Source organism: Hippocampus comes, unplaced genomic scaffold, assembly GCF_001891065.2.
Source record: "Hippocampus comes isolate QL1 unplaced genomic scaffold, H_comes_QL1_v1.1 scaffold416, whole genome shotgun sequence".
Lineage (NCBI taxonomy): Eukaryota > Metazoa > Chordata > Actinopteri > Syngnathiformes > Syngnathidae > Hippocampus > Hippocampus comes.
Genome location: NW_017805837.1, coordinates 411,856 through 425,352, shown reverse-complemented (window position 1 = coordinate 425,352; position 13,497 = coordinate 411,856). Strand labels below are relative to the sequence as shown.

Below are 13,497 nucleotides of genomic sequence, written 5' to 3'. Positions count from 1 at the left end.
GTCTTGCATAACACATTTGTAGTTGTTTCATATCAATGGACCTCCGTTTGACCAGATTTTAGTGGAATACATGGAATGTTTGTTGTTTTTGTCACCATTTTTGGAGAATCTTTTGGGGTTTTTTTTTTGTTCAATTCTCCTCATTTCCCACCTTTCTCTTTCCAGTATTGTACATAATACTGTACTGCACAATTAAAACTGTTGGGCTAAACGCCTGTAACTATTGGTGAAATTACACAGCGGCGTCCCTTGAGGCGCTAATGAGTCAAATGTCTGCTTCTGCCCATCAACGGCATGTGGAGAAGCAGAAAGAAACGAAGCCCAACAAGTAAACTTGTTGAATGACAACCAAACTAAAAACTTTTCACCTTTTCATCGCCGACGTTCTTCCAGCCTGCTGACAAGTCGGCACACTTCGGCGTACCGCTGCGGCGTCTCCGGCACAACTCTGCGCGGTTAGAAACCAACAAAAATGCGAGATCGAACGAAAGAATTGGGGAACGTAAGTGTAAGAAGTACTGCAGTACTATATATGCAGTAGCCCTTAGCTTTAGCTCGCTAGGTTTGCAATTTAGCATCCACTCGATTAACGGTTCCAAATGTCAACCTTTACTACGCGACAACTTTCATATCAGGACATCATCAAATCGGGTTTAAAATGCCCTTAAGATCATTTGACCTTTTGATTTGCCTCCATGCTCGGTTTGGGCGTTGTTTTACCGGCGACTTCCGCTGGAGGATGTGCAAGAGGGTCGGCCAGTCGCAGTGGTTCTCAATCAAGACACATGTTTTGCATTCGGAAAGTCGGCACACCATACGCATGACACAAAAAGTGGACACACGGTTTAAATATGTACTTTCTGCTACCAACCTGATGAACATACAATTGTTATGATGGTCACTACAGCCTGCTGGCATCCATAGGTGAAGAAAGATACAGTATTTGATGCAAATAAACAATTTCCGGAACAATTATTCCCGTAAAGCCTGAACCATTAAAAAAAAAAATGACCGAAAATTCAAAATATTTGAACCCGTGGGCCTTTATTAGTCATTCTGGATTAACCAAACATATTTTTCAGCCAAAAATCCATGTGTGGAAACCTGTTTCTGCCTTGAGTAAAACAGTTGACTTTTTTTAACTTTAGCATTTTTTTCTGGTGAAACAAAAATCACCTCTTTACTGGCAGAAACAGGCTTCCATACATGTCTCTATCATTAAAATGTTTTTGTTTTTTTACTGGTGAAATGGGAAAATTTAGAATCACAAACTGTATTGTTTTGTCTGATTTAACTTTTTTGGGGTGCAGACTAGTGAAATGGAACAACTCATCACTTTTTTTTCCTGGCATACAAGTTTAAAGGCTCACCGTACGACGTTTTCTCACTGTCTGTTTTCTTTCCACATGCGCAGAAAGGTGACGCTTCAGATGACGATGATGAGGGCAAATCTCTGATGATCAAACCTGGAAGCTCTTCAGCCAAGGAGGAAAAGGACAATGAGAGCTTCTTGAAAAAGGTGAACACAACTTTCCATGAGTTTGTGACTGACCTTGAAGAGTAGAGTGGCTCTTAAACTGGGGTCTGCGAGCCGTACAGCCACAGAGCTGGTTGACAACTTGGTAAAAGTGCATCTGATTTGGACTGTGTAGGTGCAAGAAATCCATGAGGGTCTTTACAGCTTCAAGAGAATGGTGTGCGAACTCGAGAACAAGCAGAAAACGGTTCTGGGTGTAGCGCTGCCCGAGGAGGGTGAGATGTGCTTGTCATGATTTTGTGTGCAATATGTCGAATGTACACTCCACGAGACAACTTCGTTTCTTAAGCGCGTTGATGTCATCTTTGCAGGGATGAAGAAACAGCTGCAGACACTCCGAGATGAGATCAAGACGCTGGCCAGTCAAATCCAAAGGAAACTGAAGAGTAAATGTCACACTTGAAATCAAGACTTAGGAGTTAATTCGTCAGAATGCACTTTTTTGGTAGCAAACAGAGATGTTGAGTTGTCTGTGTGTTTGATTGACTGCTTGTCAATGCAATGCAGGCATTGAGCCCAAAAAGGGAGACGACGATGGCAAATATGTGTCCATCAACGCTCGCATGCAGCGCACTCAGGTAGCACCGCACACTCTGAAAAAAAAAATTACAATTTACCACAAAAGGCTTTTTGACCTGGGCACTTGTCTCCATATTTTTCTGTGTCCGCAGCACGCCGTCCTGTCCAGGGAGTTTGTGGAGCTGATGGGCCACTGCAACACCATCCAGGCCCAGTACAGAGACCGCAATGTGGAGAGGATACAGAGGCAACTCAAGATCAGTGAGTTGCACACATGGTGCCGCCTCTTTGGCGCGATGAGTTGCTCAAATGATGATTTAATAAACAATGTGAACTTGTTTTGTTAGCTGGCACCCAAATGATTTAATAAACAATGCGAACTTGTTTTGTTAGCTGGCACCCAAGTGACCGATGAGGAGCTGGATTCAATGCTGGAAAGTGGCCAGACAGACGTTTTCACGCAAAACGTGAGTACAGCATTTTGACTCATGGTGAATTTATGTTTAATATAATTTTAGGTACCGTTTCTTTATTGTATGTGTTTGAAATTGGAACAGGACCTTGAAAAAAAAAAATGTTAATCGCAATATGAAGGGAAAGAAATGTCACTGAGATGGGTCTGTTGTCATATTCCGAAACCCAAAGTGTTGAATTTGTGGGTCAGATTCTGAGCGATGCCAAAGCCACGAAACAAGCGCTGAACGAGATCGAGTCACGGCACGACGAGATCCTAAAGCTGGAACGAAGCATCAAAGATCTTCACGACATGTTTCAGTACTTGGCCATGGAGGTGGAAGCTCAGGTCCGACATCCACCTTTACTTCTCACCCCCAGACACTGCAGATTTTTTTTTTTTTCAACTTCTATGCTTTCACAAAATATATTTACATACGTGTTTCAGTAGTATACTTAAGAATGGTTTTAAAATGTGCTAGAAAGGAAGATGAGCTTCAGAACATCTTGTGTCCTGCAGGGGGAGATGGTGGACCAGATCGAGCACAACATCAAGCAGTCGTCCAACTACGTGGAAAGGGCCAAGGAGAACACGGAGAAAGCGGTCACATATCAACAGAAAGCTCGCAAGGTAATGTTATTTATTGTCCATTAAAGGAGATCACACAACTGATCCCTCCCTCCCCCATTTTTAACCAATACTGCAATGCATCATACTGTTTCAGTAGTGTGTGAATGACATATTCTTTAGTGTCAGTTTCAAAATGAAATAAAAACTATAATGAAAAATCCCAAACTATGATACGTAACTTTGCTCACGACCAAATTTTTTTTCACTCGCGCACACGACTCAATCGCTCACAATAAACTACTGAGTGTTTTCACATTCACTATGGAATAGCCTTTAAATTTGGGGGCGGGGGGCTCACACACTGCTCAAACACACTGAACTTTTTTCACTCATTTACTGAAACGCTATTTTGCACGTTTGACATAACGCAACTGATCATCTTTGTTCTGGCACAGAAAAAGATTTGGATCGCAATCTGCTTGGCCGTGGTCATCATCATTCTCGCCATCTCGCTGGCCGCCACCTTCTCCTGACGCAGAGGGCCGCCTGTAACGCTTGGGTCTGGATCTGTTACGAATATGCTCGGCGCCTTCCTTTTGCCTCTCTAACACATAGTCGGCCTTCCCCTGTGTTGCTCGTCCCTGTAAAAATATCCCATGCATCAAGACCAGGACTGTTATAACAGCCCCCCGCCCCCCAATCAGACTGGAGCCTGACGGGCGCTGATCAATCAGTACTCAGGAATACTTTTGGTTTTATAGGACAAAGGGGGATCTCTTTTATAACAAATTGTACATAATGTATAGTGCTGTTCACGCAAACGTTACTAACTGCCCTAGTGTAATTATGTGGTGTAAATACAGATGTTTGTACCCCCACGGTTCCTCCCCTTTGGATTTTTAATAGCGTCGCGGACCAGTTTTTGTATTTATCACTTGAACTTGGGACGTGTGGGATGCCAAGAGCATATTAAATTCTTAAAGGCCTCATCATGCACTGAAACGTTTTTTTCCCCTTTTCTTCGCTGCTTGCAGTCAAACTCGAGCTGCAGTTGGTCTGTGCATTTGCAATGAAATAACTTGGAAAATTAATTTGGGAAATGTGTATTACTGTGGCTTTGGTCTCAAAATAAAATGCTGCCATCTTCCCTTGTTTTGTGTCATTCAAAGAGAACAGAGTAATGAGGCACAGGTGCACGCGAAAGCAAAAACATTGTCGGCTGCCATGATTTTTGCTGAAACAAATTAATATTTCGATGTTCACATTTAATATTTTTAATGAAGTAATCTGTTCAATTTTTATAAATACAACAAAAATTGTAAAAATAAAAATGCACATAATCTGTCAATTATATGGTTTAAAATGAGCATGTAGCATTTTAGTAAATCTTTTACATAGTACTTTTATTCCATTTCTATTCCATTTGAAGTTGCCCCCATCCCTACCTTAAAGTATTAACTGAGCTTTTTTGAACAAGCTGCACAAAAAGCATTAATTTAAAAATGAACGCTATGTACTCGTCTGAAAATGAGTCGAAGAAAAACTTTGGTAATGAAGGGAAAAATATTCAATTTTGGTCTTTTTATTCAATAGTAACTGTCTTATTGTTCAAGTAAAACAATGTGGAATTATTACAAGGGATTGAAGGAATGCAACAAATAAACTGACAACTTCCCCACCCCCCCCAAAAAAAAGACCATCACCCGACCAAACAAACCCCCCGCCTCGCATCTTCAATCCCACACCTGAAAGGAAATTCATTGCTGGTCACTTTCTGTGGACCGCTCCATTCACATATTCTGTCCCTGTTTATATTTTACAGAACAAAGGTGTGACAAGTAAAATAATTTGGTAGCACAAATACAGAGCTCATTCCTTGCTCATTCCAGAAATGTATCTTAATTTTTTTGAGGGGGGAGGGAGGCTTTTCTTCACAAGAAAGAGAAAAGCTCAACACTCCAGAGTGCTTCACAAGGCAAACTCGGGTCCGAACCCTTTTCACAAGGCCAAAGAGGCACTGACGCACTAGAAACACTACAGTAACTTTGCCTCGGGGTCGCTGGGACCGCATCACAATTTTGGTGTGATGAGATGAACCAATGATGGAAGAAAGAAAAAGAAGTGAGGATGTGCAAATAAGAAGAACCAAGAGAACGCAAAGAAGCTCCAGCTGGCAGCCATCTCTGCGATATTTCTCTTCAGTCCTGAAATGATGACAGTACACCACGACCACGCTTTACCTCCATTCCGCCGCCCAGCCTGCTGTAACGTGGATCTCTTCCACCCAGTCCGGCCCCCCTGCGCCGCCCCCCGGCCAGCTTCGTACCTAAAGGAGGACGAGGGGTGCCCAAGACACCGGCATGTCCCTGGGCTTGTGCGGTAACCCCGAAGGCCCGGACGCGCTCCGTGACGACACCTCACACTCCAGGGCACTGGCGCTCATGTCTTGTTGTGGCGTTGTTGGTGGGCGGAGGACCGCGTGCTGGCCGCCGGGGACCGGGCCTGAACAGCAGCCGCCGCCGCCACGCTCCTCAGGATACGGTCTGGCGTGCCCTCCGTCCCCGCGGTGCCCGCCGCCTCCTGCATCAGCTTCTGAGTCTTACGGCCACCCTTTCGTGGGCCCTGCCGGTCCTTACCGCCCCGTTCGGCGCTGCGGTCTCGGTCGCTACCCGAGGAGGTGGCACAAGAGCTGGCCCCTTTGCTGTCCGTGTTCTGGGAGCTGACACTGGGGGCCCGCCGGCTGCTGTCGCTGCTGCTACGACTTCGGCAACTTTGTGGCCCCCCGCCGTCTGCCCCACCGCTGCTGTTGTCCGGCCTCTCGCCATCCACTTCGCCATCACTGCTGCAGGCGCTGCGGCCCTGCGTGACCTCCCTGTCATGCTCCTTCACTCTTGCCACCTTTTTACTCATAACATCCTTTTCGTCCCCTTTAAGCCTTTTGTATTTAGGCCCATCCAGGGGGGGCACAAGGGACCCCGGGCACTGCCTGGTGGAGCGAGGTATGGGGCGACTGGCCTGATTGTGTGTCAAGGATTTGCTGTCGTTTTTACTTTGGGTAACAGAACTGTTCTGAATAGAAGCTGGGACAGTTTTACTTTTGGATTTTTGTTTTTTTTGGTCAGGAGACAAAGACGCAGCAGCAGTGTTTCCACCGGCTTTAGCAGCAGGGTCCTTGCGGGGGGTGTGACCAGGGGTATCCACCCTTCCTTTCATGGCGAGAAGTTTGGCAGCTGCGTTGAGTGCCGAGCACCGCTTCCCCAAGACTTCGGGTTCGGGGGGCTGTGGGGCCGCACGGTTAGCAGGAGCCTTCTTGTCTCGAGAAGACCCTGCTAATCTCCTTGTGATCCTAACAGACGACGAGTCGCTGCCAGAGTCGCCACCAGTGGATGTGTTGGCATTGCTGTCGGAGCTGAGTGTTGGCTTCCTCCCCCGGCGCTTGCTGCTCTGCTCTTTGACTTTGTCTTGGTTCTGGTCCCGGTCTTGCCGCTGGTGAGTTAAGCGGCATTCCTTCCCCCGCTCATCGTTGTCTGAGTCGCAGGAGGACGATGAACCCGATCTCCTGTGAGGTGATGTCGCATCGGGGTCCCTCTGGCTTTCGTCCTCTTCCAGTTGGTCTTCTGTTGCCCCATCTGAGGTGACGTCCACTCGCCGTTTCTTGGGAGGGTGTCGGTTCTCGTATGTCCTCTTGTGGTGAGCGTGACGAGTGAGGGTGGACGTGGAGCAGCCGGATGAGGGTGACGACGAGCAAGCCGACTCCTGGCTGCTCTGCCGACTGAGAGATCTTTTCTGAATGAGAGCCTTGAGCTCCTCGCCGGGTTCCTTGACTTCCCTTTCCGTGACAGGGGCACTTTTGTCCATGTCTGTGCCTTGGTTTTCTTTCTCGATGGGTTCGGCCTCAGCAGAAATCTCCATCTTTCTGCATTTGATGTCCAGCTGCGTGTCCTCTTCAGCCTGAACACCATCAGCTTCCATCTGGGTAGTCTGGTCTAGATCCTTTTCAGACAAGGACGGGTTTGACTCTGTATCAGCAGGGGTCTTTGCTGACTCTTTAGCCGAAGAGATGACTGCACATACGGTTTCTGCTTGTAAAGAGGTGACTGGAGACGTTTGAGGAGCAAGTGCTGTGGTCATTGATGTGATTGGTATTTCTGTGTGGGCCGTGCTCGTCAGCACTTGGGTAGTTGTGGTGCTACTTATGGTAGACGATGGAGTGACTAGTTCAGAGTTGGGCGAAGCAACAGAAGTACAATCCTCTGAGAGGGCAGCGGATGTTGACGTTGTGACTGTGTCGGTGAGTGTTGCACCTATCGTGGTCGTAACTGCTAATGGAGGAGTGAGGGCTGGAGAAAGTGGAGCAGATGTTGGCGAGATTGTGTTTTTAAGTTGCTCGGTTGTTGATGGCTCCACAGGAAGCTGTGCGTCACGTGAACAAGCCGTGACGGTGGGCGAAGACGTGGCTTCGCTGGTGTTCGACTGCTCCGACAAATGCTCATTCTTGTCTGGTTCTGGGTCTTGCACTGGGCTTGCTGAGATGGCGGAGTCATGCTTGAGGGTTTCTGTAGTGTTTGCTGGCGGATCAGTAACAACAGGAGGTTCAGCAGGAGGGACAGGGGCTGCCTCCAGGATCTCCATGGCTGATGGCATGACGGCGTCCGGTTTTGATGTTGGGTCTGCCTCCACCATTGTCGGTGGTGGTGGTGAAGGAGGGCAAGAAGCTGGTGTTGCACCAGTGGTGGTTTTGGCAGAATCAAGTTCTGTTGAGGGCTCTGATGGAGCATCAGATGGTCTAGAAAAGTCTGGTACGGGAGGAGGTGACAAGACAGAGCTGACAGGTGGTGATAGACTTGTGGTACTTTCAGGGATCAGGACAGTGGAAACCTGGTTTGGGGTCGCCGAGGAAGTGATGGAGACAGGATCAGGGGAGGCTACGTGAGGTTCTAGTGTGGCATCAGCTTCGACTGCTGAAGTTGAAACAGAAGAGGACGTTTTATTTGTGTGTGTTATCGATAATGCAGACTCTACAGTCTTTGAGTCTGTTTCCTCAGCTTTGGCAGACAGGAAGTCCTGATCCGTGCTTTCTGATTTCAGTGGATCAGGATTGTATTCACTGCATACATCCGCAGCAGGGGTGACTTTTTTAGATTTGTGTCCATCAAAAACAAAGTCTGGAGTATTCACAGAGTCTTTCCGGGGTCGTCCCCGTTTGCGCTTCGGGGAAAGGCTTCCATCCTCACATGGTGAAACAGGTTGCGTGGGAGGAGGAGACACTGTGTTGTTGAGCTCAAGCAACTTGGACTGACATTTAGGGGGCCGGCCCCTCTTTCTTTTTGTGGGCACATCAAGGGAATTGCCACCGGCATCAGGCGAAGCAGGAAAGGTCTCTTTACTCAGTGAAGTGTCCATTTTCTTGTGCTGGTTCCTTCCTCGACCGGCATGCAGCTGCTCTCCAAGCTGAGCCGCCATACGAGATTCCGTTTCCAGCCTGCGGCGGACTGGAAGGTTCCTCAGCACGGGCATGTCCGGAGACAAGTGGGGAGGAGAATATGGAGGATAAGCTCTGACAGGCTGCAGGTGCACAGGTGGACTCGATGTAGAGTCTTGGTCTTGACAAGATTTGGTCAAAGGGTCTTTCAGGCTGCTGTCAGGGACCAATGAGTCTTTATTTGGTTCCTCACTTGAGTTCTCCTCCACCGACGCCTCCTCTGAAGATGCTCCGGCGCCACTTCCTCGCCACCTCTTCTTTCTTGGCTCTTTCTCCTCCACCACAGTGACAAGCCGACCCGGAAGCTTCCGCAGGACTTTGGCTGACGGCGAATCATCTACAAGGCCCTTCAGGACTTCATCGTCAGCGGACTGGCGCTTGCGAGGCGAGCGACAGCTGGTGGAGGGCGGAGACATGGCGCTTTGGTCTTTAGCCTCATCATCTTTTGCCTCATGGGGCACTGGACAGACTGATTCGAGCGAGGACTCAGAAATCATGCTTTCCTCTTTGCCTCTCTTGGGCATCTTGCTCTCAGTTTCAGCCGCATTTTGCTGCTTCCCTCCAGGGGACAGGATTGAGGGCGAGGAAGGCACTGAATCGGCCGGAGGTTTGATTACGACGGCTTGCTGGTCTCTGGCAGGAGACAACGAGGCTTTGGAACATTTGGGGGGATCCTGCAGCTTTGTTGATGTCTTTGGAGGGTCTATGTGAGATGGGACACTAGAGTCTTTGGCGGCGTTGCGTCCTCTAAGACCAGTGCGGGTAGGCACTTCCCTATGCGTTGTGGGCTCGGGCTCGGTTTCAGGCGAAGCCCCACGCAGACGACCACTAGTCCTTGTCGAGGTGACAACCTTCACCTTGTCCTTGGGCTTGCGTCCACGTCGTGCGGGGGCAGGCTGAGTGGGCTCCACAGAGGGTTGAGCCAACAAAACCTCATCTTCATCAGAGGAAGCGTGCAGCCTTAGGCCCCCCTCCTTGGCCTGGTCCAGACCCTTTCTGGCAGCCTCCACTTGTTCCTAAACACGCAGAAAGATTACATGTTGATTCAGATCACAGTCTCATTCAAGTATGTCAAACTCAAGTCCTGCGAGCTAGATGCTGCCAGGTTACTCAAGACTTACCTCAGCTTGTTTCAGTTCTTCTTTGCAGACATCTTCTAAGGAGGCTTCCAGGAAGTTCATGGCATATCGCTCAATCGGAGTGAGCTGGGAATATGAAAGAGGGTATAGCGGTGTTTCAGAAGAGAGGTCACAGGGGTTCTCAAAATTTTTGTGTCGAAGACGTCTGAACAGAGGAGGATTTTTTTTCTCAAAGGAAGCCCTCATAATTGTCGCGCTAATTCAATTCACCTGTTCCACCAGAGCGGCTATTTCCTGCTCCGCTTTTGAGAGCTCCTCCACTTCTTCTTGATCGGCTGCGTCATCAAGTGGAATGTTCTCGTTGAACTCTGCCAGCTCTGCCACCTGCTCGGCTTTGGCTTGAGAGGCTGCCACAATGTCCTCCTCATCTTCTGCACGACAGAGCGCCTGCAAGATGGTTGTGCTAATTCAGTTAACGAACTCAATTTACCTTTGTTTAAAGAGCACTTGAAAAAGAGGCAAGCGAACTGTTTGCTCGTGTGCACATCATCTAATCCCGGGGTCCTTAACATTTTTAACCTCAGAGCCCAACTGTTTTTGTCCACATTGGCTTGGAGACTCTTTACGTATTCATACTGTATTGATTTAATTGCTGTAACGCTAGTTTGATTAGTATTCCATAAATAAATGAAGCCCACTTACAGCTTAACAAGCTAAAATCTTGCCCCCCCCCCCAAAAAAAGACTACCAAAGACATATTTCTCACAAATATTCAGAAATGTTTAAGAATCACTGATCTAACCTGTTCCAGAATGGTGGTGCTCTGCTTGTTGCCAGCTTCCTCGTCCTCAGCGTGAGGCATTGACACCTCCACAGCCGGCTCCCTCCTCTCACCATCGTTGACGTCAAACAGCTCTCTGATAGTTTGCTGAGGAAAAACAGACAACACGTTTGGAAAGTTTTCGGAAGCAATTTCATTGGTATGCGGGCAGGAACTTGTACCTCTTTGAAGAAGGCAGTGGTGAAGTTTCCTCCTTCGATGGCCATATCTCCGAGCATTCTCTTCTGGTTGGCTTTTTTCAGAATATTCTCCTCCACGGTGCGTTCGCTGATTAGCCTGAAGACGAGCACAGAAGCATCATCAGCGCAAAGACTGATGTAGAAATGCATGTTCTTGGGATGTGGAGGGAAGCTGGAGTAAAACATGAAAACTCCACACTGGAAGGCCATTAGCAAGATTTAAGAATCTACCTGTAGATGTGGACATCTCTGGTCTGTCCAATCCGGTGGCACCGGTCCTGGGCTTGAGCGTCCATGGTGGGGTTCCAGTCGCTGTCATAGAACACGACCGTGTCAGCACCCGTCAAGTTTACTCCCACGCCTCCGCTACGAGTTGACAAAATGAAGCAGAATATCCGACGATCTGCGTTGAAGCGCTCCATCAAGGCCTGGAAGAGAACGAGAAGGTTGGAACTTGTATCCAAAAAAAGAAATCAGAGGTGGGTATAAATGTGCAAGTTATAAATCTCAAGTCTTAACCTTCAAGTCTCGAGCAAAATCTAAGTTACTGTTGCAAAAATCAAGCAAGGATTGTTCAATGTCCAAAGTTGAAGTCTAAATGAACTCGGGAGTGTGATCAAGCCAAGGCCAAGTCACACCTACGTTTTGTCCAAGCAAAGAGCCAACTTCTGAAATTGTCCACTTCAGTCTGACTTGAGTCAGTTCATTTGACTAAAGTCCCCACCTCTGATAGACATCTGCACCGACCTGTCTCTGCTCCACCCGTGTGCTGCCATCCAGCCGCAGGTAGATGTGTCCGTGATAGTTGAGGAACTGTTCCAAAATGTCCAACATACGCGTCATCTGTGTAAATATCAGCACTCTGTGACCGCCCGTCTTCAGATTTCGTAACAGCAGGTGGAGGGTCTGCAGCTTCCCTGAAGTAAGACGAAACCAAAGTACAAAATAAGGACTGCGTAGGAAGTACACAACATTGTTGTGGAGTGGCACAACATGGTCTGAGCGTAAACTCTAGGAGTGTAGTCAACTTTAGTTGTGTATTGCCAACTATGCAAAAAAGACTTCTTACCACAATCATACTGGATAAGCCGCAGATCCGGGAACTGGGTCCTCATGTTGCACTGGATGCGATGGAGGCTGCGAGTGAGAGGCGCCACTTGAGCAGAGAGCGCTGAGGAGAACACCGCCTCCTTATGGCTCAGAGAGGGAGGAGGATGGCAGCAGTGCATTGTTATGCGAGCGGCTTCCACTGGCGGGATGGCAAACGTAAACCTGACAATAAAGAGTGTGAGTGAGTTTCCGATAAGACACCGCTCGAGTGAAGTGAAAAATACTCAGAATCTAGTGTTGTTAAAAAAAAAAAAATGTTTTTGAGAATTACCTCCAAACATGTTCTTAAAGTCATACAATGGATGTTTAGAAACCTACCGGTCCACAATGTCTGAGAGCAGCATTAACCTCTCCTCAATGCTGTGGATGGCATTTGCCACCGAATGACTGTGACTCCACAAGTTGTGCGGGTGTCGCCATTGTGACATCAAACAGCTGCCGTGGCCCGAACGCTTCCACTCGGCCTTGGCAGGCTGAAGGGCGGCAGGTGAGGGCTGGGGCCCGGGCAGGAATGTCAGGAAATCCAGAACCTCCATGCCAAACACAGGCTTTGCAGCAGAATGGCACTCGCTGACCCTGAAAATGAAGTCCAGTTTGCTGTCCCGCTGCTTCTTGACGGCCTCGGCCTGCGACGGCTAACAGCCAGGAGAAAGGGAGGAATAGAAATGAAGAGTGAGGACGGGATGTTGATAAAATCATGTTAACTCAAAGGTAAACAAAGAAAGAAGTTATTTGACAAGTGAATTTTTTAAATACAATTATTCTCACCTTATGCTTGTTCCTGTAAAAGATGTATTTATTCGCTATAAAAATAATTCTTGAAAAAACATGCCGTTTGTTATAAAAAATTTAAACGGGACTTTGTGCCAGTAATATTTGTTCTAAAATAACAGGCATGTCAGACTTATGTGACATCACAATCACATCAGAGCTTCTGTTTTGGCTTCTAATCTCTTTACCAATTCTAGAGATACGGTCATGAGGAATAATTGATTTATTCGGCTTGTTTTATTGGCGCACAGCTCCCCATTTTTTTGGGGATCCACTTTTGTAAATGTTACAATGTCATTTCTTGCAAATTACTTTGTGGTTCCCAAGCTATAGCTCTAAAACAACTGATGTTTGCATGGACAGAAGCCAAACCATTGCAAATTTGCTATCTTGATGTTGACATTATTGAAAATTTGCCTAAACTTACAATGTAAAAAGGAGAGCGAGGAAGCAGTCGCGGCCTTCTTCTGGGTGGAGGACGGGCTTTCGGAGCAGCAGTGGGTTTTGCCTTTATTACAGCTGGCGTCTGACTGGTGCTGGCGACCGCTGCGGTGGTAGTGGAGGTTGTGGTACTGGTGTCGGTGCTGGTGCCATCAGGGGCTGCCGGCTTGGATGCAGCACATGATGTCGTTGCCTCTGCTGGAGCTGAAAAGGAAGAGGGCAAAGACATCAGCATGGCTGGAGACACTCCAAAGTAATCAAATTAAATGGGAGTGGGACAGTGAGGCGAGAAAGAAGACTGAAGATCAGCCGCCAAGTGGGACTAAGTCACATTTGTGCAAGTTAGAGTCTGAAGTCTTAACCTTGAAGCCAAATTAAGTTTCAAACAAGTCAAACCCTATCATTAATTGGGTTAGCCGCTTGTGATATATCATAAATTACATGTCAAAAGTCAAGTCTTTCATGAGTTTTAGCCAGCAAACTCTTAAAAATTAGTGACTTATGTCTGACTCCA

General features: G+C 47.5%; 2 protein-coding genes and 1 long non-coding RNA gene across 5 annotated transcripts in view; 1 reads left to right on the top strand and 2 right to left on the bottom strand.

Annotated features, from left to right (window-relative positions):
• Positions 1-286: 286 nt before the first annotated feature.
• On the top strand, positions 287-4,227 carry stx4 (syntaxin 4). The gene is made up of 10 exons (XM_019887808.1): positions 287-502; positions 1,415-1,519; positions 1,653-1,752; positions 1,849-1,923; positions 2,045-2,115; positions 2,209-2,317; positions 2,450-2,523; positions 2,721-2,858; positions 3,030-3,140; positions 3,536-4,227. The coding sequence occupies exons 1-10, from the start codon at positions 473-475 to the stop codon at positions 3,611-3,613; spliced, it is 891 nt and encodes a 296-aa protein (XP_019743367.1). The 5' UTR covers positions 287-472; the 3' UTR covers positions 3,614-4,227.
• On the bottom strand, positions 3,137-3,529 carry LOC109526503 (uncharacterized). The gene is made up of 2 exons (XR_002170352.1): positions 3,441-3,529; positions 3,137-3,178 (listed from the first exon to the last, which is right to left on the bottom strand). It is a non-coding gene; the product is annotated as an uncharacterized LOC109526503 (long non-coding RNA).
• Positions 4,228-4,608: 381 nt separating the features above from the next.
• srcap (Snf2-related CREBBP activator protein) overlaps positions 4,609-13,497 on the bottom strand; it is a 22,531-nt gene continuing 13,642 nt past the window's right edge. For all 3 annotated transcript variants that reach the window (XM_019887798.1, XM_019887797.1, XM_019887799.1), the window contains exons 23-32: positions 12,970-13,187; positions 12,090-12,406; positions 11,731-11,933; positions 11,409-11,578; positions 10,893-11,089; positions 10,644-10,758; positions 10,444-10,569; positions 9,912-10,088; positions 9,684-9,767; positions 4,609-9,578 (exon numbers count right to left, since the gene is read on the bottom strand). In XM_019887798.1, coding sequence (XP_019743357.1) covers positions 5,520-9,578; positions 9,684-9,767; positions 9,912-10,088; positions 10,444-10,569; positions 10,644-10,758; positions 10,893-11,089; positions 11,409-11,578; positions 11,731-11,933; positions 12,090-12,406; positions 12,970-13,187 — 5,666 coding nt within the window. In that variant the 3' untranslated portion in view covers positions 4,609-5,519. The remainder of the gene's footprint in view (positions 9,579-9,683; positions 9,768-9,911; positions 10,089-10,443; positions 10,570-10,643; positions 10,759-10,892; positions 11,090-11,408; positions 11,579-11,730; positions 11,934-12,089; positions 12,407-12,969; positions 13,188-13,497) is intronic.

Excerpts from the sequence above, each read along its gene's own strand:
- stx4 (XM_019887808.1), top strand. The coding sequence starts at position 473 with ATGCGAGATCGAACGAAAGAATTGGGGAAC. Across the intron at positions 503-1,414 it reads GAACGAAAGAATTGGGGAAC|AAAGGTGACGCTTCAGATGA; the intron begins GTAAGTGTAAGA and ends CCACATGCGCAG. Across the intron at positions 3,141-3,535 it reads ATCAACAGAAAGCTCGCAAG|AAAAAGATTTGGATCGCAAT; the intron begins GTAATGTTATTT and ends GTTCTGGCACAG.